The 24,968-nt window shown below is 38.0% G+C and overlaps 1 protein-coding gene across 1 annotated transcript; it reads right to left on the reverse strand.

Moving 5' to 3' along the window:
• Positions 1-1,801: 1,801 nt before the first annotated feature.
• Positions 1,802-24,918, reverse strand: PTP-ER (Protein tyrosine phosphatase-ERK/Enhancer of Ras1). The gene is made up of 3 exons (XM_067774987.1): positions 24,583-24,918; positions 17,660-21,498; positions 1,802-10,320 (listed from the first exon to the last, which is right to left on the reverse strand). The coding sequence occupies exons 2-3, from the start codon at positions 21,377-21,379 to the stop codon at positions 8,818-8,820; spliced, it is 5,223 nt and encodes a 1,740-aa protein (XP_067631088.1). The 5' UTR covers positions 21,380-21,498; positions 24,583-24,918; the 3' UTR covers positions 1,802-8,817.
• Positions 24,919-24,968: the final 50 nt, after the last annotated feature.

Consider the following 24,968-nt stretch of genomic DNA (forward strand, 5'->3'; position numbering starts at 1 on the left):
TAGGTGCGGCCGATCACAATGTCCTCTACCGATGTCCGAATGCCCTCTACCGGGAGTCCAAGAAAACTTGCTGTTTCAACAGGGGTGGACCATAATGAAAGGGGTGTTAGAGGCGTTGCTTCCACAATACAGTTAAAGAAATGTTTGGTGTCATGTGGGGACACATTACAAGCAGGACATATGTTTTATATGTCGGGGTTGATTCTGGATAAATAAGACTTTAACCTGTTACAGTATCCAGATCGAAGTTGAGCTAGAGTGACGCGCATTTCCCTAGGGAGAGTGTGTTCCTCCTCTGCTAGTTTTGGATATTGTTCTCTGAGTCCAGGATTCACCGAGCAATTCCTGGCGTAGAGGTCCGACGCCTGTTTGTAGATTTCACTGAAGACCTGCGGTGTAGGGTCATCAATCAGATGTCTGTTGGGATGCCCAGATTTCTGGGTATTCAACAGAAACTGTTTGGTTAGCATTTCATTTCTCTCCCTGCTGGGGAGTATTCTGATCTCATTATGTAGATGGTGTTTTGGGGAGATAAGAAGACAACCCGTGGCGGTTCTGAGGGCGATATTTTGCGGGCCTATAGCTTCTTCCAGTGAGTAGTCTTTAGGCTTGTCGACAATATCGGGTACGCGTAGCATGAAATCGGCTGGCAAATTGCTTTGTAACTGGTAATGAGCGTTTCTTTATCTTTACCCCAAGTACTGCCAGCACGCTGTTGTGGGCGTGGTCTTTAACCGATTTTGATTATCTTCACTCAGTCTATATAATTTGGCAAGGATAGTGTCTCTGCCAAATTTGAATGTCATATCTTTAACGCCTTTTGGTTACGGCTTGGTAAACTTCCACAATTTCTTCTTCTGGGTGGTGCGACGCCCATATTCCAAAATTTTTTTGGAATTTATGTTTTGCGTCATAAAACCAATCCACCTACCAAATTTCATTATCTTAGCGCCTTTGAATTAGATAATTTTTCCATGTTTCTAAATTTTTGATGTCGAAAAAGTGGTTATTGTCCTATTTCGCCTATTTTCAACACCAATCTATTCTTGGTCCGAATTTGGTGAAGATATCTCAATATTTGCTCAAGTTATCGCGTTAACGGGCGGACAGACGGACATAGCTTAATCAAAAATTTTTTCGATACTGATGATTTTGAAGTATATATCTATCTCGATTCCTTTATACCAGTACAACCAACCGTTATCCAATAAAAGTTAATACCCTGTGTACAAGTACAGCTGGGTATAAACATTTTAAGGTCGCTAAAAAATCTCAAAATAAAATAAAAATTGCTTTGGTTGACCATGTGCAGCTCTTGTCTTCTCTTTATCGCTTCCAATCTGATTGGGACTCTAGCACACTACTAAATGCTTGAGCCCCAGCGGGTTAGGGGGCATAGAATATACCCACGGTAGGTATGCCTGTCGTAAGAGGCGACTAAAATACTAAATTGATTCAAAGGGTTGTGTAGCGCAACCCTTTCAACCCAATTGCCAGCCAAACCTACACGTGTCGATCCTGCTTCTTTAACAGCCGAGGCTCTGGCGACCCAGAGTTCCTTATGAATCTAGGGGATGGGAAGGCCTAGGAGGTTTCATGTTGTCATACCAAATGGTTCCCGATAGGGTCGGGCTAGTACCTTAATCGTGCTTGTTACCGGAACGTACCTGATCTGCATCCGGCAAAGGACCATCAACATCGATAACACTCCCCAAGGCCTTCGGGGAGAGTCCTTGTCGCTACAGCAACAACAACAGCAATTAAATTCTGGACAAAAAAACGCAAAACACTTTGCTTTGTTTCTTTCTAATTATTTATTTAATCATTTATTTGACTAGTCCAATCGCTTAAAAACTATCAAAACAGTTATCCCTTTGTTTATAAAATACAAATTATCGAAAATTAATGTATGTATTATTAATTATAGTAAATTATTCAAGTTAGATGCATGATACACATTCGCACGTTTCTCGCAAGCATTTTACTGCTGTGTTGTCAAAATATAGCACAACGTATGGATAACGGTTATGATCGCGTCATGCTTAAAGTGATTAGCGTTTTTATTATAAAAATAAAAATAATATCTTACAAACTAGACTTTTTCTTTACATTCATTTAGTTTTAGTAATTTATTCATATTAGTGTAAGTGTTTGTTTTACTACAGAATTTTAGTATTTTTTATTATCGTTATTTGGCTTTAGTTTATTTACTTCAAGTGTATTTAACACGAATTATAAATTAATAAAAAATTATTTTTTTTTATATAATTGGGCATTTTATTTATTGCTGAATTGCATGTTTTGTTTCTTGTAAAGGCTATTAATGACCAGCGTAAATAAATTATATATTTTGATATATATAAATATACACTTGCCATCGTAAGTGGCAGCAAAAATTACTTAGACAATTTACATAGTCCAACTTATGTGCTATGATTTTAAACCTGTCATGTGTGCTTTGTTGTTGTTTCTCATCTAAAAAAAAAAAACTACAATTTAGCAGCTTATGATGTCGTGTGTGCTATGTTACTGTCAAAAAATATTACTTATTAATTTTTAAGAATTTTCCTAATATTAAAAAAAAAAAAGCGTAGGTATCAATAAAAGTATAAGCGTTTGCACAAATTTAGATTTTTAAACGATTTTTGCTGATTTCTCTTCTTACAGATGTTTTTAAATACAACATACAACTCATTTGTAGGTTTCGTAAGCATTGTGTTTAAAAATATACATACTCCATAAGACAATTAAAGACCTTGTAAATTGGCTAACTATCAAATTCAAATCAAGTATTTTTTGTTTTTATTTACTGTCGTTGATTTAAAAAAAAATGCATGAAATAAATAACAAAAACCATGTCAAAAAGTTTGGTAAAAATTCGGTATTTCTAGGAATTTTTAAAAATTTGTTTGAGATTTCGAATTCAATGTTAATTTTTAAAAATTTCAAGCTTGTACTTTGTAGCGTTGAAATTGTTTGAACTACAAAACTGCATATTCAAACAGTTTTTAAAAGGTCGAAGTCAAAATTACCAAATTTTCAAGATTTTCGAAATTTTTTAATTCTTTTTCATTAAATAATTCATTAATGTTTTTCTTTAATTAACAAAAATAAAATAAAATGACAACAACAAAATAAATTTCGCTGCCATTTTTTACTCGCAAGTGTAAATTTCTTTGTTGTATACATAAATTTATATTGCATACATAATATTTCAAATTGAAAGTTAAAAATTAAAAAGAAAAACTTCTATTCACTAATTTCGAGCTTCAAAACTTTACTTATATAAACATTTAGACTAAATGCTATACATACATACGTTTATACTAAATTTATATTAACAATTACGTTGAGAAATATGATTTTTGAATTTGTATGTTATAATTTTGTTGCTATCGTTTGTAGGTTCACAAAAATGGTGCCTAGGACTCAAATTTTTTTAGCGGATTTTTTAATTTTATTTTTTATAAAAGCTTATTTAGGTAAATCGATTTGACAGTATTATAAAAACAAGGCTTATAAAAAAGAATTTATTATTATTTTTAAACTCGCTATAAATCATCATATTATTTTCTTTTTTCATTATTTGTTAAATTATGCATTATTTGGTGTTTTTGCTTGTTGTATTTTGCCTTTACTCTCGGATTAAAACGTTGCCTATATTAAAAAAAAAGCTAATGAGAAGAAATAAAAAAAATATATATACATTAGGGTGGGTCGATTTGTAGGGACGAAAGTTAACCGATATTGCGCCATCGATTTTTCGATAGGATTTGGGCTCAGTTCAAAAAAAGTTCCACTACGCATACCCAAAAAAATAATTTTCAAGTCTGTGAAATTTCATTTTTTTTTTACATTTTTCGACTTTGATTTTTAAGTTTTTTTTTCATGACCTACTAAAAAATTTTCAGATGTATACCCTATCCGACCCAAAAATGTCCATGAAAATTTTACAATGAAATGCTATCGATATCGGTTAATAAATCGACCCAGTCTAACACACATATATATACACAATTATGTCTAAAACAAGGAAAACATATTTTTCGAAACGTCAAAACTCCTTTGCCGAAATTAAAAAAAAAACTCTTAAGTATAAAAAGAAAAAAAAACTATTTTCGAAATAAAAAAATAGACACCACTTTTCGGAGTTAAGAAAACCAAAACCAAAAATTTTATTAATATTATTTCTATAATTTGTTTTAACTAATTAAAAACTCAACATTTTTAAAATAAATTAAGACTACAGCGAATGAAAAGCTATATTTCGAAATTCGAAAACAAACACTAAAATTTTTACGTTAGAAAAAACCGGAACATATTTTCTTATTGAAGGAACCACTATGTTCGAGAAGAATAAAATAAAAACAAAAATTTCACTAACTTTGAACAACAAAACCCAAACCATGCTGCACTCACCAGGTGAAGTAAATAGAAAAAGGCCGAACGGTACGCATGAATTTCTTACGGCCAGAAGCGGGTAAAATTTTTACCCGCTTTGGAAAAATAGGAGTAGAAAAATAAATGGCTTTTTACGGAAGCCATTATAGAAACTGTATTTTGTTTCCTAACCATACCATTTAACGGCAATGCAAAAGGGGATAATAAGGCCAAGTTTGAGTTTAAATTACTGTTAGCATTGAATAAAAATTAAATATCGGCCACTTAAATTGTGACGAGCAGCAAAATCTAATGCATGCGGCCAAAGTAAACTGCCCTCAGCCTTAAACCTTAACTACAGTTAAAGCTTTCAATGAAAATCCGGTCATAATAGTTGGAGGTATTATCCATATATAAGAGTATGGATATATGTTAGTTATTGAGTTGAACTTGATTGCCTCTTGTGGAACTTAAATTTGTTTCAGGTTCGACTACTAGTGCCGAAATGATGAAGTTTTACAGACCCACTTGAAAGTGATCGCAATACACTCAAATATGTTTCCATGCCTCACAAGTTTCCAGTTCTTTGTTGGTTTGTCGTTGGAAGTCAGAAGTAAAATATATGCCCTTCTCATATACAATCCATAACTGTAACATTCCTCCAAATCTTAGGGGCTGAATTTTAGGTAAAAACACCATTACTAAAAATGTTTATCATATTTACATAGAATACCATTATTTAAGCAGGAATGAAAAAAAAAAACAACATTACTCGAAAGTCTTGGGTAGCGCTGCCCATGGGAAGGGCCGAATGACATTACAAAGAAAAATTTAGAGCAAGATAATTGGCGTTTACTTCACCTGGTTATTCCACAAACAAAAAATTTTATTGAAAGTATACAAACGTAAATTGGAAAAGTTGCTGATGTTTATTTTCTTATAATTTTAAAAGGCCTGATAAATTCAAAATAAAAAAACCTTTTTCGAAAATATATCTACCTAACATAAAAGAAAAGTTGTTTGTTAAGAAGGACGTATCTCAGACATTATCTTAATAAGCCTGTATCTAAACTAAGTGGTTAATATTTCTATTAGGATAGGTCGATAGAAAAAATACTCTATTTTAGAACTTAAGAAAACCGGAATAGCTTCAATAGTTGGCTTATATAATTTTTTAAAGTCTACTTTTGATAGAAACAAAAATTATACTGATTTTTCGAAAATTATTAAAATTGTTTTTTTAAATGTCAATACATTGTGGATAAGACAAGTGTGATGACTGCTGCATTGACGTCAAAATTACAAATAGAACCGATCACCTGATTTTTAATTGACTATAGTGGTCTCATTCTGTATTTCTTTCTATCACCCGCTGAAGATAGACGACCACAAGGTTGAATAACCTGAAGTAAGTCGTCACTTGTCTCGCTCTAAATTCTTCTTTGTTCTGTCATTCAGCTATCTGAAAATTTTTCACCAATGTTGTCCCCGAAAAAGTATTGTTTTTTTGCATTTTTCAGGAGTAAAATATGGTAGTTTTAGTACTTTTTTCACATAAACTAGTAGGTGAATATCGATGGACTTTTACTGGATTTAATTACAGATATTCATCATTTGAGTATCTTTCGTGTTGGCTTTCATAAGTAAGGCCGTGCTTAACGAATACTTTTATATTGTTGAAGACTTTCGAGAAATGTTTTTGTCATTCCCGCATCAAGAACACCAAAACTGTCGTATTACACCTTATTTATGTAAAAACTTCGCTAAAACAATGGATTTCTAAAAATAGTTACAAAAAAGAAAAATTGTAACTCGCTGTTGTTGTTTTTCCCTAAAAATTAGCCCACTAAGATAAGAGGAATGTTACAGTTATGAATTGTAATTTAGAATATATGTATCCGGCTCGATCGGATCAGCATCTTCTGGCCGACTGCCGCGGGGCTAGTATATCCCCTGGCATATTTTAGTAATTAATAACTTGGTAACATTAGTAATACATCATGAATTCAACTGTCAGGAGTTTTTGGGGGATCTTCTGATCAAGTTTGTATAATATATTAGAAGGGCATATGTTTTAGTTCCGACTCTAAAAATTAACAGAGCAGATGGCAATATCAATGCATTTTTAGGGATGGAAACACATTTAGAAATATTATGGTCACTTCCAAGTTGAACTGTAAAACTTTTCACCGAACCCGAAACCCATTTAAGGGCGCAAAGTTACTATAGTTCAACTAAATAATGGATAAAACCTCTCTTTTTTATGCCGGTTTTTCGGTGAAAGCTTCAACTTCAGTTGAAGTTGAGGTAAGTTTACTTTAGACGCATTATTGAATTTTACTTTCATTTTATTCGATGCCACAGTAGCACTGGTCCTCTATATCCCCTTTTGTATTGGCGTAAGGTGAAACTGATATGCTGAAAAAAAACAGTTTCTGTAATGGCCTTCGTAGCAAGGTATTAATTTGTCTGCTCCTATTATTTCAAAGCGGGTAAAAATTTTACCCTCTTCTGCCCGTTGAAAATACATCCCTACCGTTTCAGAGAGCGTACATCTTCTGTCTTTGTTTATTTACTTCACCTGGTTATTCTACCATGGACGGACGTGTGCGCCGCCATATTGAAAATCCTGTCAAAACGCTAAAAAGTAGCCGTCTTGATATAATGTCAGGCAGTGGATAAGATATCACACTTTTTTTATCCACAATGTGTCAAAATATAGATATCTACAAGCTAAATAAAAAAGTAAAAAAGAAAAAGTTCAGTTGATTGAAAGAAAAAAAATTACTTTTTTGTATACAAAAACTTATTTATTTTAAAAGAAACAAATGCAAGTAATTTGCAAATTCTAATTATAAATATTAATTAAATTCTATTCTCACTGTACGTCAAATGGTAATTGCAATGTGACAAATACATATTTAAAGTTCCGGGGCTTATTTGAAGGTTTTGTTCAACATCTTCCGATTTAGTATTTCAAAGAAGTTTAAGCATTGTTTAAGCTTTAAAATCTTATTTCTATAAAATATTTAAGTGTAATATTCCAAAACGAAAAATAATTAGCAGCTCTAAATGAAATTAAAAAAAAGGATGATTGAAAAACGTTTTCGAAAAATCTTATTTTACGTTTTTTAAGTGTAGAAAGAAAGTCAAGCACGTATTAATTAAGCGAGGATTGTCTCATTGTAAATGTATGAAAACATTTATTTAAAGCAATTATTTAAATTTATTTAATAACATTCGAGTAAGCTGTACAAAAAAATTCGAAAATTCGACTTGTTTCAAATCATCATAAAAATATTTGAAGTCTAGTATAATAAAATACAACTTTTAGTGAAAGCCTCAAAATAAAAATTCGAAAAAGTTTGCGAAAATGTTTCGTGTCTATTTTTTAGTTTTATTTTGTTTATTGTAGAAAAAAGTTTAAATATTCGCTTACCTCCAAAAATTTCTTAATACTAAATTCGAATATGCATGAAAATGGTTCAAAAACACCGTATAAATGTTTTCGGCGGTTTTCTAATTATTAATTCAAAAACTTTTTACTAGAAAATTTTTAAATGCTGAACTCAATGTAAAACAAAACTTTAGCCTCTTGCAAATTTTGCGAAAATTCGAAGTTCGACATGTTCCAAAACACTAGATAAATATTTCAGAACATGCTATTCTATAAAGTACTACTTTTAGTGAAAACTTTAAATTAAAGATTGAAAAACGTTTTCGAAAAAATTTCAATTTTTGTTTTTATCAGTTTTTGATAGAAGAAAGACTTATTTGTTGTTGATTGGTAATAAGCTGAAAGATCGTGAGCGGTTTATTTTTCCCCAGATACTAACTATTCGAATTAGGTGACTTTGAGAGTAAGGCGGCATGGAAGAGTATATTAAGATGTGATGAAAATAAAACTGTCGTGATGGAAGTTTTATTCACACCAAATAGAATTTTTATTCAAAGAAAATTACTTACTGCCAAATTCACCGCTTTCGGAAAGTTTTCGAAGATAAAAGTGTTTATCTTGGAGAAAGGAAACCGCTCAAAATGATTCAGCTTCTTGATATCGAACAGCGAGTTAGACGTACGCAGGACTATTATTTTAAAGCGCATCGACCCAGGTAACCATTCGAAACTGTTCGCGAAAATGGACGAAAAGAAGTCTACTAAAACATAACACTTTCAAAAAATAGCTCCCGTAGCAAGCAAAAACTTGTAAAGTAAGCTCCAGTGCTATAAATATGTTTTAGCTTAAATAAATCGTTAGTAATTGTTCTTGGTACGCTCTGTTTTATTTAATACATCTATTTTATTTCGAGTCATTTACACTACCCTTAAATTTATGCTGAGCAGCAGCCTCACTATGTTTTGTTTTAAATCTTATTGAACAATTGTTACATACATTTTTTATTTATTTTTTTTTTTCAATTCCGCTTCACCTGTTGCTTAAAAACGTTTCAATGCAAATGTACGTTTCATATATAAACAAATCGCACGATGTATTAGCTCGTATTGTTCGGAATTTTGTACCATACCACCGCGTTGCAAACGTAAATTGCATACAATACCTAATACATCAACAAAAATGTCGGGCAATTTCGGCAGCTCTTTTATAGAGGGTAATGTCCACGTTACAATTTTATTACTTTCTTCGCTCTCAACGCTCATATGCTCTAGATACGCGCTTTTACTAAATTCTTCCGTCAACGTCTTTGTATCTTTTACATTTGTTTCCACACTTGCCCGGTTTTGTTGCCGCTGTCGCTGCAATATATAATTTATATAGTAGAGTGTATTACGCGTAAAACTGCTATCGGTATCAGAAACGCCATCTGATGTCAGCACAGCATATTGTGCCTCACTCACAAATCTTAAAGGCAACTCGAAATCAACAGGACTTAGGAATGTTTTTTGTGCCGCTATTTCACCACCAGCGCCAGCGCTGTTCTCTTCACCTCTCTCACCCACTTCAACTGCACATGCCTCTGCCGCCATTGTTGTCAGCGAATAGGCAAATGATTGTCTTAGTTGACGTACAGCGTTTAATATAGCTGTTAAGCAACCAGTACGTCCGATACCAGCGGAACAATGTATAATGGGTAATGGTTGCATGGCATTGAATATATCCTGTTGATACAAATCTACCGTTTGCGCTGACATATGTGCGGCAGTATGTTTTTGCGGTGTAGGCTTTAGAACTGGTATAACATCATCATCGCCGTTTTCGTCGTCTTCCAAATCGAAAGCGTCAAACTCCGATTCACATTTGCCAAGATTAAGTATATGCAAACAAATATCCAAGAGCGTATTGATATCACGCGGTGAACGATGATCTGGCCAATCGGGATACCAATAATGATAGCAAAACAAACGATTTATAAGCAAATGTGCGCTCATATCCGCTGTCGCTTCTGTACCCAAATTAATGCAGTACAGCAGTACCAGTTTACGTATTGAGAATCCATTTTTGCGTACTATACCAATATTTTTGATAACAAAGTAATTACCGCGAGATGGTGGTAGAAATTGTTGCAAATCTTCGTCCATCTTAACCCGATAGCAATCAATGCCAAAGCGCACTTCAGCCGACTCAGTGCCACCACCATCATTTAAATTTAACGGCGTTAATTTCGTTTCGTTTGGATGCAAATAGGAATTGAAAAATTCCAATGCTTCGGCAGTTGGTGTTATAACTTCATGCCAATTTGTCGTTATAATTACTTCGTTAAGTTCGACAGGAAAATAAACTGCACATTTTTGTCGATTATTTTCGGCGAAACTCGTAAGCATTATAATTTTTTGATAAAATTGCATTTGTCCGGCCTTATTCTCATCGCTGGTTTGAAAATATCGTCTGGTATTTTGGTATACCATCAACCAGAATTCGTAGATCGTGTTTGGTAAGGGACCTTGCGTGGCCACATAACATTTCGACGTGTAATCTGGACCCTGTAATTAAGTAATAATTAGTGCTAGTATTGATAACACTTAGCCAATTCCCTTTTTTGTGAGGCCAGAGTCAAATGGACAGTGGGATAGAGGGAGAAATACAAATCTCCGAGGGTGGATGGCATCTATCCTACACTAATGCAGCAGGGCCGCAGATTATCCCACATCTCGCAGGATCATGAGAGATAGCCTGGCGCTGGACTACATACCCATGGTATGGAGAAGAGCAAAAGAGGTTTTTCATACCAAAATTAGGTAAAACCATGAGATCAGGTAGAACGCCCTCAGGAGCTGGCCATAGCGGCCAGCACGCCCACAGAGCGGGTAGGTCCACGGACGCACCTCTGTACTAGGTATCAACTGAAATCCAGGGGGCGTTCGAAGCAGAGGAAACAGTGCTCTGCGCGTTCCTTGACATCGAGAGCGCTTTTGACAACACATCTCATTAAAGCGTAAATGTATAACACTGCAGAGAAGGGGAATTTAGATGCCTATCCAAAGATGGATAGACACTCTACTCCGCAAGAGAATCGCTGAAGCCCATGTAGGGAACAACGCAGTTAGGACAATACCACAAGCAAGGGTGTGTCCCCAAGGAGGTCTTCTGTCACCCCTTCTGTGGAGCCTAGTAATGGATGAACTCCTGCAAAAGCTATCAAACAGTGGTATCAGATGCCAGGGATACGAGAACGACGTAGTCATAATTGCAATGGGTAACTTCGAGAGTACGCTCTGTGACATAACGAGAGGATGGTGAGCCAGTGCGGGGCTTAACATTAACCCATCCAAGGCGACTATCACACCCTCCACCAGAAGAATGGTCCTATCAGCCCTAAGAGCAATAACAATAGATGGCGGAGGGCTGGAATATGCAAACCGTTGTAAAATACTTGGGGGGTCATATTTTCACACTAAGCTCCTCTGAAGGAATTTCCAGCACACCTGCAGCGGCAAGGCTCCACAAGGCCCTAGCCAAAGAGCAGAGAGAGATTAACCTAGCCATTAAGCTCCCAGACGGTTCCTATACCGGAATGGTGGAGGAGCGACCATCAGACTGGCAATTAGCCAACTCCCTCTTCTGTGAGGCCAGAGTCAGGTGGGCAGTGGAATCCTTTGAGAAACACAAATCTCCAGGGGTGGATGGTATGTACCCGGCGCTACAGATTATCCCACATCTCGCCAGGATCATATGAGATAGCCTGGCACTGGGATACATACCCATGATGTGGAGAAGAGCAAAGGTGGTTTTCATACCAAAAGTAGGTAAAAAGGACTACTCACAAGTAAAGTCCTTCAGACCAATAAGTCTAACCTCCTTTGGCTTGAAGGCAATGTAAAAGATAATAGACCAAGAAATCAGGTCGAACGCCCTCACAAGCCAACCTAATAAAACCGCGCTGCGTTTTTTTAGCGCACGCAAACAACCGGCGTTTTTTGCCCTAACCTAAATAAGCATGCGTTGCGACAATAGCCGTGTTTTTTAACACGCGCGTATACGTTTCGTTTGCGCGTGTTAAAAAACGCCTATCTTCGCTTAGATAATGCTTAGGAGACCCATCTAGCGGCTGTGGTTAAACAACTAGCTACAGCAACAGGGTGTACCGAAAAGCGGAGACGCAACGCTCTGATGGCCATAGGGTATAACATATAGCTGAATCAGTTGCGATGAATTGTGGACACACATATAATACATAGAATTAGTGTACAGGATGAAACAAAGACACATATTTCAGTTACATGTGAGTATAATGCGTATTGAAATTTAGTAGGACAAAATTTATGCGCAGCAATTTCAGAGGTGTATTTATAGTTTGTCTCTTAGCAGTCAATATAAAGTTTAAGCGTAAACGGATATACGCGTGTTAAAAAACACGGCTAATGTAAAGCATGTGTGCAAACGTCAAATCTAAATGTCACGCAGAACAAAAATTGGAAATCGAGTTAGGTTTTCACGCAGCAAATTCAGTTTGGGTTACTCTCATACAAGTTGTATGTGCATGAAACATTTTTGATAGAAAATGACTTGCGTACGTTTATATTAGGTTGGCTTGTCAAGGGCTGGCCCCTACAACATAGCCAACATGCCTACAGAGCGAGTAGGTCTACGGACACAGCTCTGTACCAATTAACATCTGAAATACAGAGGGCGTTCGAAACAGAGGAAACAGTGCTTTGCGCTTTTCTTGATATGTTGTTGTTGTTGTTGTTGTAGCAGTGCTTCGCCACATCCAATAGGTGTGACCGATCACAAATTCTCATCAATATCCTCTAAAGGGATGGCTATGCCGTCTGGGCCCACTGCTTTAGATGGTTTAGCTTGACCTATGGCATCCTCAACCTCTTTGGCGGTGATGGTAATTGGGGACGCGCTGAATGTATGTTTATGTGCGTGTCTGTTGACCCTCCATCTAACTTTGTCAACCGTAGAATTCATTATATATTGTCGGCAAAAAGAGCTTGCGCATTTTTTCGCATCCGACAGCACTTTGTCGCCAAAGGCGATGGAAATTTTGTCGTTGTGCTTGGACGGATTCGATAAGGACTTTACGGTGGACCAAAGCTTACCCACACCGGCAGAGAGGTTACAACTACTTAGATGATCCGCCCATTTCTCCCGCTTGTGTTCATCCACAAGCAATCTGATGCCTTGGTTTATATCCCTTATTTGGGGGTCGCCGGGATCGAGCTGTCTTATAAGGTCACGTTATCTCGCTAAATGTGCGGTCTCCGCCAGAAAATTAGGCCGAATTTCGGGAATTCTTCCGGCGGGAATAAAGCGAGCCGAAGCGGATTCAATGACCTTGCGGAAAGCACGCTCCCCTTGGCGAGCATCAGTCGAGGTAAGGAGGGCAGCAAAACGGTTGTCTGTAAAGGATTTGAGATCATCCCACTTTCCTTTTTTAAAGTTTATGAAAGTGCGTTTTTCGATGACGATGAAGTCGGCCGTACGCTCCAGCGAAATAAGTATTGGCAGGTGGTCGGATGCCAATGTTACCATCGGCTGCCAGTTGACGCAGTTAACGAGTCCTGCGCTCAATATTGATATATCTGGCGAACTGTGACAGCTTCCTACCATACGAGTGGGGGCGTCTCCGTTTATTGTGCAGAACGTCGTTTCTTCTATTTGATTTCCTTCCCTTGATATCGAGGGTGCCTTTGACAACACATCTCACGAAAGCGTAAACATAGCACTGCAGAGAAGATGAATTCAGATGCCGAACAGAGATCGATTGACAATCTACTCCGTACAAGAATCGCTGAAGCACATGTAGGCAACAGTGCAGTTAAGGTTAATACCACAAGGGGTGCCCCCAAGGAGGTGTCCTGTCACCCCTTCTGTGGAGCCTAGTAGTGGATGAACTCCTGCAAAAGATATCAAACAGTGGCATAAGATGCCAAGGATATGCTGACGACAACGTCATAATTGCAAGGGGTAAATTCGAGAGTACGCTCTGTGACATAAAACAAAGAGCATTGAACATTACAAGGGGATGGTGCGCCAGTGTGGGGCTTAACATCAACCCATCTAAGACAACCATCATCCCCTTCACCCTGGGTCCTACCAGCCCTGAGAGCAATAACAATAGATGGCGTAGCACTAGAATATGGAACCTCTGTGAAATACTTGGGGTAATTTTTGACACCAAGATCCTATGGAAACAACACTTCGACTCCATGAAAACTGTAGCCCACATGTACTAAGATGGATGTATACCATGATAGTAAAACCTATGATAACATATGGCTCGATAGCCTGGGCATCGGGCGACGACGAGGCAAGCACTGTCAAAACTTCAGCGACTGGCATGTGTGTGCATCACGGGAGCTATGCGCACATGCCCTACAACAGTGCAGGAAGCTATCCTCGATCTAACGCCGCTGCATATATCGATAGAGCAGTCAGCCAAGCGAACCCTCCTGAATATCGCCGAGGAGGGCTCGGGCAAAGGTGAAGTTATCTCGTCCCGGAACATGGACGAACTGAGAGAGAAGATCAGAATCTCTCAACTCCGGAGGGATGATATCCTCAGGCAGATAGTTTTTGAGAAAAGGTGTAAAGTAGAATTGGTAGACAAGAGAAAATGGAAGGAAAGTAGACTTGAGAGCATCCAACGGCTACACAAGATCGTATGGTAAACGGATGGCTCGAAGACGCCAGAAAGGGTTGGAGCGGAGTTTCGGACCCAGAGCCAAAATATCAGTACCTCTGAGAGCATACCCGAGCATTTTTCAAGCGGAAGTATTTGCCATGAGTCAGTGCGCTGATCTGAACATGCAGCGCGGATAGTCCAATGAAACAATTGCCATACTCAGTGACAGTCAGGCCACACTCAAGGCAATTTCGGCGTTCGAAATAAAGTCAGCACTGGTCCTTGAGTGCGTAGAAAAGCTAGGCCAATTAGGAGCACACAACGTAGTACTGTTGGCCTCGGTCCCAGGCCACAGGAAGGTTGAGGGTAATGAGCAGGCGGACAACCTGGCTAGAGAGGCAGGAACTGCACGACCCATCGGTCCCGAGTCGCTCCACAATAGAAAAGAGGGGAAAGAGAGAAGAACACTGGCGCAATACGCCAGGTTCGAGACAATCTAAGTTACTCACTATAGAGCAATAATAGGCCTATCAAAAGATAACCTAAGAGGACATAGTAGACTGAATGTCCATATGCAGAAACTGGGCATACTATCGAATAACACATGCCGATTTTGTGATCGATCAGCGGAGACGGCGGACCATATCTTCCTGGAATGTGATGCAATCTCAAGACGAAGCTAAGTTTAGGGGCCACCATGGCCATAGGATTCCCACATTAAATACCTCAAGCCAAGAGAACTGCTAGGATTCATCAAGGAAGTCGGCTTGGATGAGACCAATGGTCGCAGTGCAATCCTCAATAAATTATCTATCTATCTATTGATAGCACTATACAACAGCCTGCGGGGCATAGGATCAAACCAACTTTTTCGAATAGATTAAGCCACAAGCAATAAAATGAGTATCCCTATCATTCGAAATTAGCTTCAATAAAGGAGATATTATATTGGCTTTCAAATTTCGAAGTTTTTCTATTTTTAAATTTGTTTAACAAACTAAAAAGTAAGAATGTGAGCATACTCTTGCTTTTTAACTTGTTGTTAAAAGCAATAAATTGGAAATTTTCTAATTCGACAGCTATACTAGAAGGGGTCTTGATGCGCCGAATGTGAATCTGTTGTCAGAATTGGCCCAGCGGGTTCAACCCTAACCTCAAATGACGTTCAGTTGTCACTGATTTTTTTTTTTTCGACTTTTAAGGTTGTGTCCGAACCGATACCCGCTAGGCCAATTTTGCCAGCGGATTCGGATTTAGCGCATCAAAATGCATGGTAGAACATGTGTCGTATTACCAGATTCTCTAGTTTTTTATGTTGTGCTGCTCTGTAATTAGGACATTACTTTTATTCTTTCTTCTAATCTAATTAAAAAAATGTTTTCATTTATCATAACAATAATAATGATAATATAATTATAGTAAGGCCTTGAGCTCGATTCGAACTCGCGATCTTACAAATCAGTAGACCGATGTTACAACAAAAATTGTAAATACATTAAATTAAACAAGGAAGGCTGAGTTCGGGTGTAACCGAACATTACATACTCAGGTGAGAGATGTGGAGACAACATAAGGGAAAATAACCATGTAGGAAAATGAACGTAGGGTAACCCTGGAATGTGTTTGTATGACATTTGTATCAAATGGAAGGTATTAAAGAGTATTTTTAAAGGGAGTGGGCCATAGTTCTATATGTGGACGCCTTTTCGAGATATCGCCATAAAGGTGGACCAGGGGTGACTCTATAATGTGTTTGTACGATATGGGTATCAAATTAAAGGTATTAACGAGGGTTTTAAAAGGGAGTGGCCTTTAGCTGTATATGTGAAGGCCTTTTCGAGATATCGACCAAAATGTGGATTAGGGTGATACAGAACATCATCTGTCGGGTACCGCTATTTTAGTTATATATGTAGTACCACGAACAGTATTCAATGATTCCAAGGGCTTTTGATTTCGCCCTGCAGAACTTTTTCGTTTTCTTCTACTTAATATGGTAGGTGTCACACCCATTTTACAAAGTTTTTCCTAAGATATATTTTGCTCCAAAAAACCAATCCATCTCTTCTTTCGTATTTGGTACAGAATTATTAAATTTTTTTCATTTTTCGAAATTTTCGATATCGAAAAAGTGGGCGTGGTCATAGTCGGATTTCACCCATTTTTAATACCAAGATAAAGTGAGTTCAGGTAAGTACGTGAACTAAGTTTAGTAAAGATATATTGATTTTTGGTCAAGTTATCGTGTTAACGGCCGAGCGGAAGGACAGACGGTCGACTGGGTATAAAAACTGGACGTGGCTTCAACCGATTTCGCCTTTTTTCACAGAAATAAGTTATCGTCCTAAAATATAAGCCCTTACCAAATTTCACTAGGATTGGTAAATTTTTGTTAGACTTATGGCATTAAAATACCCTAGACAAATTAAATGAAAAAGGGCGGAGCCACGCCCATTTTGGAATTTTCTTTTATTTTTGTATTTTGTTGCACCATATCATTACTGGAGTTGAATGTTGACATAATTTACTTATATACTGTAAAGATATTCAATTTTTTGTTAAAATTTGACTTTTAAATTTTTTTTTTTTAAAGTGGGCGTGTTCGTCACCCGATTTTGCAAATTTTTATTTAGCACACATATAGTAATAGGAGTAACGTTCCTGTCAAATTTCATCATGATATCTTCAAGAACTGCCAACTTACAGCTTGCAAAACTTTTAAATTACCGTCTTTTAAAAGTGGGCGGTGCCACGCCCATTGTCAAAAATTTTACTAATTTTCTATTCTGCGTCATAAGGTGAACCCACCTACCAAGTTTCATCGCTTTATCCGTCTTTGGTAATGAATTATCGCACTTTTTCGGTTTTTCGAAATTTTCGATATCCAAAAAGTGGGCGTGGTTATGGTCCGATTTCGTTCATTTTAAAAAGCGATCTGAGATGAGTGCCCTGAACTTACATACCAAATTTCATTAAAATACCTCAAAATTTACTCAAGTTATCGTGTTTACGGACGAACGGACGGACATGGCTAAATGAAATTCTTTTTTCGTCGAGATCATTTTTATATATAGAAGTCTATATCTATCTCGATTAGTTTATGCCGTTACGGGTTACAGTTATGCGAACAATATATCTATGTTTTGGAGAATATTGTAATACCTGCCATCTCTACTGAAAAGAGTCTCCCAAAGAGCTCAACTTTGGACAATGGTGAATGAAGCAAAGAAATAGTAATATTAATTTACCTTAATATAATTTGCATTAATGTAGGGAACCTCTTCGCAAAAGTTTAACAGACGTGTAATTTGCTTAGCCAAATTCATGTGATCTTCTTGTATGTCTTCAATTAACTCAATAAGTTGTTTTCCCTCCTTTTCTAACAGTACACGCGAGTTCTCATTTGGCAATATGGTTTTGTAGCGATTTTTAGCCTGTGAACCGAATACCATTGGTTTCTCTTGATGATTCAATGGCAGATCCCAAAATTCCTTGTGCAAATCGCAAAATATACGCTTCTGCTCATCTTCATTAGGCTTTATTGTTTCAAGTACCGTTTCTACAGCATCTAAATAACGTGTAGCTACTTCACAATCTTCAGATGTACTAGCGAACATGCCTGGATGTGTTTCTGCTTCTTTATTAGATCGTACGCTCAACATGGGCACTACCTTTTCGGCTAAACCTTTATTGCTGGGCGCATAGCTATTGTCCAAAATATAATTAAGTTTAATAAGATCAAACTGATTGAGAACGTTGGAAGCATTTTGTAACATTTGTATATTGGCCAAATAGATTTTGAACTCTTCACTGGTGCTTTGAGGTGATAAGGGGCGTGTTATAATATTGCGTACGCCCGTGCAAGAGCATATAGTGCTATCTTGGAAGTTGAAGCTATCACGACGCAGCTCGGACATTTGGGTTGATTGGTTACCATGGTTGACAGTGGTAGATGTACGGCAGACACCAGTGTCATTAACATTTCCACCAGTGTTACCACAATCAATTGACATACTAGCGCTTGGCTTAAGGTCAGACACTGAACCGAAGCAAACTTGTTTAGCATTGCGACGATGTGCTTGATTCAAATCTGCGAAAGGTGTCGAGCCGCGATTCAGACTCTCGCTACTAAAGAAGCGTCGATGCGGTGTAGGTGGAGCACAACTCAGCGTCGTTGCCTTCACACTCAAATCGGCAGTGTCAGTACATGCATCACCCAAATAAAAACCACTGCTAGCATGCATATGACGTTCAGTGCCAATGCCTCCAAAGGAGCCCCCCATATTTAAAGTCAAACTCTGGTTGGAGCCACGACGCTCCAAAAGTCCACGTTTTGTTGGTGCTACATTACTTGTGGTATTTTGTGTAGGTGTTACAAAGGAGGTGGTACGTGTAACCTTGTTTGGCGAATGCTGACTTGCAAAAGTGTTTAGATTGCCACATGAAGCTGCTGTTAGGTTGGTGAGCGTGAGACTTTGATTGGAACCTCGTCTGTGAAAGAGGCTCTGCTTGGCGCCTTGTGTCGTAGAAGCTTGTGGTTGTGGCTGCTGTATAATGGGTGCGCCACTGACACGACCACCACTACTTTTATCCAAATTGCAGTTTGATTTTGAATTTAGATTTGTTGTGGACTGTGCGCCAGATGTAGGACCCAGGCTATAATTGGATACACTCAAGCCACTACGACAATTACCCAACAAATTACCGCATGAGCCATGCAAGTTCAATGTGAGACTGTGATTTGAGCCACGGCGTTGCAACAAATTTGTGGACACTGAACCAGTGGGTTTAGGGCGCGTTGCAACGTTAGGTAACTCCATTGACTTCTGTTTATATGGTTGATGCGCAGCAGCCGCTGTTGTTGTTGAGAATTCGACGAGTGTAAGAAATTCGGGTAAAGTTTTTAAATTCGTACTTGATGCATGCAGCAAGGTATTATGTTTATGCACGCCACGATGTGGTGTAAGCGTGAGGGTCGACGTGATTGCTCCGCCATCTCCATATGGGGCGCCTAGTGGTGCATTATTATTTTCACCTTTTACTCCATCATTGCTATTTTCCGCCTTCTCCTGCAGAATATCAACAGTATCAATATCAATTTCCGTCGTATACTCTAAGTCCCCGGTGCCTCCGACGCTGCTGCCACAAGCATCCGCTGAGCTTAGATTACGATGATAAGCTACAAGCCATTCAGCAGATGTATTATTAATACCACCTGCCAGACGTCGTCGTGGTGTACGGGGGAAACTGCTTCCACTCAGTGGTGTTTTCAATGAAGATGCAATGCTACTACCGCAGAGGGATTGTGTTTGTAGATGAGCATGCGTCGCCTGCATTCCCTCGCCTAGCAGAGCTAATTGAGATAGTGATGTAGAACGATTACTTTTCGCAGAGGGTATCCGTAAACTTCGTTCGCTGCTTGCATACCGTTCGAAACGTGCCCCACTCACGCTACGTGGCAACATGACGTGCTGTTGTTGTTGTTGTATCGGAAGACAGCTACGATGCAATGGTTGCGCTTCAATTTCATCACAGCTTGCATGTGAATTATTGCGTCCAGTTGGCGAAACGATAATGGTAAGCTCGTTATCTCGTGCAGCGGAGTCTAGGGAAAGCGCTTTTTCTTTGGTGCTTTTGATCGTAGGTGTTTTCGGTTTTGGTGTGGAAGGTGAAGACGTGGTAGATATGGTGGCATTACCGCTCGCTATATTACATGGTAAATCGGTGATTTTTATAGTCAAATTATTTTTATTTTTACGATTTTTCTTATTACCTAAAGAGGTGAGGGTGGTGGTTGTGGGTATTGCACTTGATTTTGTGGTGGGCAAAGTAATAGAGGCGCACTCATAGCTTGATTTGTCCTGACTACTGCTATTGGCATTTTTAAATCCAGATCTCTGTCGTTCTTTACAACCTACGCCAATGTTGCTACGTTGTCTGCTATTGCGCGTTTGTTGATTTTGATTATCACAGAAACTTGCGTTTATATCGTCAGCTTGCTGCTCAGTATTCGATTGCTCCTGCTGCACCATTTGATCGATTTCGGGAAATTTAAAGTAATTGCCATTTTTATAGCCTGCCGAACTGATAACACCTAAAGGCGATCCCGTTATGTTGAGGTTATTCAAAGAGGTTAGCAATTTTGGTGAACACGGCAGACGTGCGCAACTACCACCATTACTACCACCAGCCATCATATTAATATCGTGTATCTTTGGTGATGAAATTGAATCAGCGGCAGCATCTATCAATGTAGTCGGTGGCGAACTATTTCCACTACTGGAACGTATCAGCGTATCTCTGCGATCTGCTATACCGCCGCCGCTTGTTCGACAATATGGTTTAGCATTCTCTTTATCCGCCACACATTCCGTGCTGCCGCTGCTGCTATCCATTGAAGCGGATACGGCATTCTTCAAGAGCAGCTGCTTTGGTGAGCAAGAACGTCGTTCGTAGAGTGAAAAACGTCGTAGTTTGCGTGACACCACAGGCGATGTACTGCTGACGGACAACTGCTGCCTGGCGCTAGCTAATGAACGTGACGTAGGCATTGGAGTTGTTGTGGTTGTTGGTGTTTGTGTGGGCGTTGGTGTTTTTCGTTGATTTCCCCTACCCTCAAATTTGTGTTCATGCATTTGTGATGACATATTTGGAATGCAATGTACTTCAACTATATCATCCATATGTTCTACTAATTTTGTTGGCGAAGGAAAATCAAATGTGCCTTGTAGGAATTCCATTGGCGTATAATATGGTGTACTCTTATTGCTACTACTCATGTCATCATTGTCCATTGTTCCTGTTATTGGTGTTAGATCGTGTGTGGGTGGCGTATATTCGAAAAATTGGTTTCGTGACGGCTGCTCGGAAGGTGTCGATGGTGTTGCACAGTTGCTGTTACTGCCAGTATGGTGTGAGTATTGTTGCGATGATGTTATTTGTTCATTATTATTTTTGCAATGTTCCATTTTCGTTAAACCCAAAAATATAATACCGTCTGTAATTGGATTCTTTATTTATTCCCGACTTGGCACGTCATTCGAAAGTTTCAAAAAATCGAGTTTTTCTACTGTTGTAGACGCCATACCTGTGCATAGAAAAGGGGGAGAGTATTTAGTAGTGAAATGTATGGCAAATAAATATATAACTATGAAGAAGGGAAAAGTTAATGCCGGGAGAAGTATAGGGAAAGTGCGAGTGTGGAAAAAAGCGAGGTAGGAAAAAAAAGAGTGAAATACAGACATAAATTACTCTGCGAGGGTTTCTCTGAGAAGTTGAAAAGAGAGAGGTAAAGAGTAATAAGGGCAAGGAGTGAGACTCCCTCTAAAGAGAGATAAACGATGCGAAAAGATATGAACATAGAGGAGCGAAGGTGAGAGAGTGGGGTAAAAGAGGGAGCGAATGAGGGACGGGCAGAAAGACAGGGCGATTTAAACAGAGATAAAGAAAATTATATAAGGGGAAGGGGGGGGGGGGGGGGGGGGGCTTGGGGGGTAAAAGGGGGAGAGAAAGAGGCAGGAACAAAAAGACATAGCGGTTAAAAGAGAGATGGGAATAATGATACATAGAGAGAAAGAGATAGATAAAGAGAGAGAAAAAAGAATTAGAAAGAACTATATCGAGAGAGGTACATATTGAAAGAGCTATATAGAAAGGTAAACAGAAAGCGAAAGACATGAAGAGGCAGAGAAAAAGTTGGAGGAAAGAGAGGGATAGACATAGGGATATGGTAAGGAATAGCGATAGGAACAGTGATATCAATTGGTAAGGATAAAGGCCGCGGCACAATGACATTTTTCATATAGATCCGTTTAACACAAGCTTATGCATTCCAACAACATCGCCACAATCAACCAAGATGTTGCGTTTGTAAATATGAAGCTTCAGACTTGGCAATTGAATTTTAGTACGCCTTGCCCATTCACATACAACATTTCGAGGAGCACTGTTGTAAACATTCTCCTTATACAACAAAAATACTTGATAACATATTTTGTGTCGTATTCGATTGTTATATTGCAGTTTTCAAATGCGAAAAATGTTAGAAAAGTTACCAACCAGTGGGAAAAATAAATTCACTTGCAAAGTGTCCCAACGCCCCTAGCCAAAGCAAATGTCAAATTCTTCTTCTTATGATTTGCTTGGAACAAAATTGGGGAGTGGGCTACTTTTCAATATCAGATGGCGCTCATTCTACCATTCTCCATAAAAATACGTGCAATCTACTCATAATGCATAAGCTTGTGTTAAACTCATCTATATGAAAAACTGCTTATGTGTCGGAGCTGTAAGGTAGCGAAATTGAACGGGGTGAACGAATGGGTGTGGAAGAAAGGGTAGCGCATGGAGCAACATCTGTTAGCCAATTCAACATCAAGAGTTCATGGGGAGTAGCAAAGAATGCATTGAACCCCATCATGGAAATTATAACGTTTTTACTACAGTGGCCATAAGAAAATTTATATGCAATTTTCCATTTTAGCAAATTTTTGCTATTGCTTTTATTTGAGGCATAGCAAAAAGAAAAGGTATACGTAAACAAAAAAAGAGCTAAATAATCTAAACAAAAAGAAAAAAAACGAAAAGCTATTGGCAATTATAATTTGAAAAGCATTGGCAGATTTATTAGCTAATTTTAAAAAAGTGCTGTGCGCGGTAGCAGCGATTACAAATGCTTTACGCAAGTACATGTATAATAGTTAATTTCCACACAAATGTCTGTAGGTACATGTAGAACGTACGCTCATATGCATATAAAGATATGAAAGTACACACACGCATACTTTGGTGCACTGGGAAGTATAAAAATTATAAAAATATTTGCTATAAACCAATAAGTTCATATGTATATATTTTGTAGATCTTTTGCGTATATGTGATATTTTCAAATATTTTGGGACCCTCTTGGAGCGCAAGGAATCCGAGATGTTTATTCTAAGCACAAATGTGATTTATGCTCATTGTATTGTGTGCATGGGGTATCTAATATCTTTTACGAATATCTCAGACCATCATCTTTCAAAAAACATATTCATCTTGCGACTCAAATATGCCTACGATCGATAAAGTTGCATCAGCATTTAGCAGTATTCAGTTTGCACAGCCATTGATGAATTATCGTCTAGATATTTTACCGGTATCGCCGGAAAACCCGCAGTTTCGACAGTATTCTGCAATAAGAATTAAAGATTTTTTAATAGGAGAAATGAAAGCCTATTGGGAGAGTTTACTTTGATTTGACAAACGAATCTACCGTCGTTTTTTAATACGCTGGAGGCAGGCCATTCCTCAAAATGGTAAATCACAATAACAGTTTTTGCGAAGAGAAAAACCTGGTTGGTCAATATCGCTGATTTCGCGTATTTCGTCGGTGACAAAACAAACTTTCACGAACTGACGAAATTGAAAAGTTTTGAGATTATTTGCTGTATATGGCAATCGGTCACACAAGGTTTTATTCTTAAAATTTTGTTTCTAAAATGAGATGCAATTAGAAATTAGTTGGATCATTTTCTTTGCCACTTTGCAATCTTGGACCATGGCTCATACGGATGCCGAACAAAGCCATCCATATACAGTAGATGATTGTTTATACATATGTGTATAAAAGCAAGCCAATTAAGTCTATTTTTATTTGCTGCCATGTATGTATATATTAAAATATGCCTATAACGCCACCCAAGCGGAACAGCTCAGCAAGCAAAACACAGGCACGTATCGCATACCTATGGATGTGTATGGACGTGTAAACATAAAAGCTAATGCAAAAACGAATGACGAGCGACGTAGACAGTATTTCGTGCAATGTAGCGGAAGGACTTTCACCAGACCCACATTTCAGTCAGCGTCATCCCTCAATGCACATGTCCATACTTGTTGTGACTTAACAACTTGGCTATTTTTACATACTTATATGCATGCAGCGGGTGTCGTAGTAATTCACAAAACCAATGTGGCCCAACTTCGAAACACACTAACTTCATTTATCCTTAAATTGACGTATATTTTCGCAATTTGTATCTCTGTATATAATTACATATCTACATGCTCCGTGGTTTATGTGCTATTTTGTGTTGATTTTTACGTGTTACGTTATTGTCCAAGCCACATCTGCACTTGCTTGCCTATAATTTTGAACATTTAATTTGCGTGTAGGTCAATGTATACCTACATTTAATGCCCATAATATATTTTAATTCATTCAATGCATATCGATGATGAATATTTTCCATGTTGGTGTCAAGTGGATTGGATTCACCATATATTGCAGTTGTTCACCCGTCGACCAATACTTAGCCTTGACTAAATTTTTTACAGTTTCTTCCGTTAATTATTTACACACATATAAAAATGTGTGCGTGTCAAGTATTTGTATTAACTATTAATAATTGCACTCTGGAAGTATTTATTTTTATTTAGCTCTTTATTGTGGCTATTTCAATTTAGTTTGCCTATTGAAAAAATAACTCCAATGAAAAATCACTATTATACACAACAATGAACTGAATTCGAGACCCAAAGTATCTAGATACAAAATTAGAGAGTTGCCAGTATAAA

The sequence above is a fragment of the Eurosta solidaginis genome, chromosome 3, assembly GCF_040869045.1.
Source record: "Eurosta solidaginis isolate ZX-2024a chromosome 3, ASM4086904v1, whole genome shotgun sequence".
In the NCBI taxonomy this organism is placed as follows: Eukaryota; Metazoa; Arthropoda; class Insecta; order Diptera; family Tephritidae; genus Eurosta; species Eurosta solidaginis.

What these genes read in the sequence shown, in the direction of transcription:
- PTP-ER (XM_067774987.1), bottom strand. Translation starts at nt 21,379, where the DNA reads ATGGAACATTGCAAAAATAATAATGAACAAATAACATCATCGCAACAA. An exon ending in TTAATGCAAATTATATTAAG is followed by an intron (nt 10,321 to 17,659) that starts GTAAATTAATAT and finishes ACTTAATTACAG; the next exon opens with GGTCCAGATTACACGTCGAA.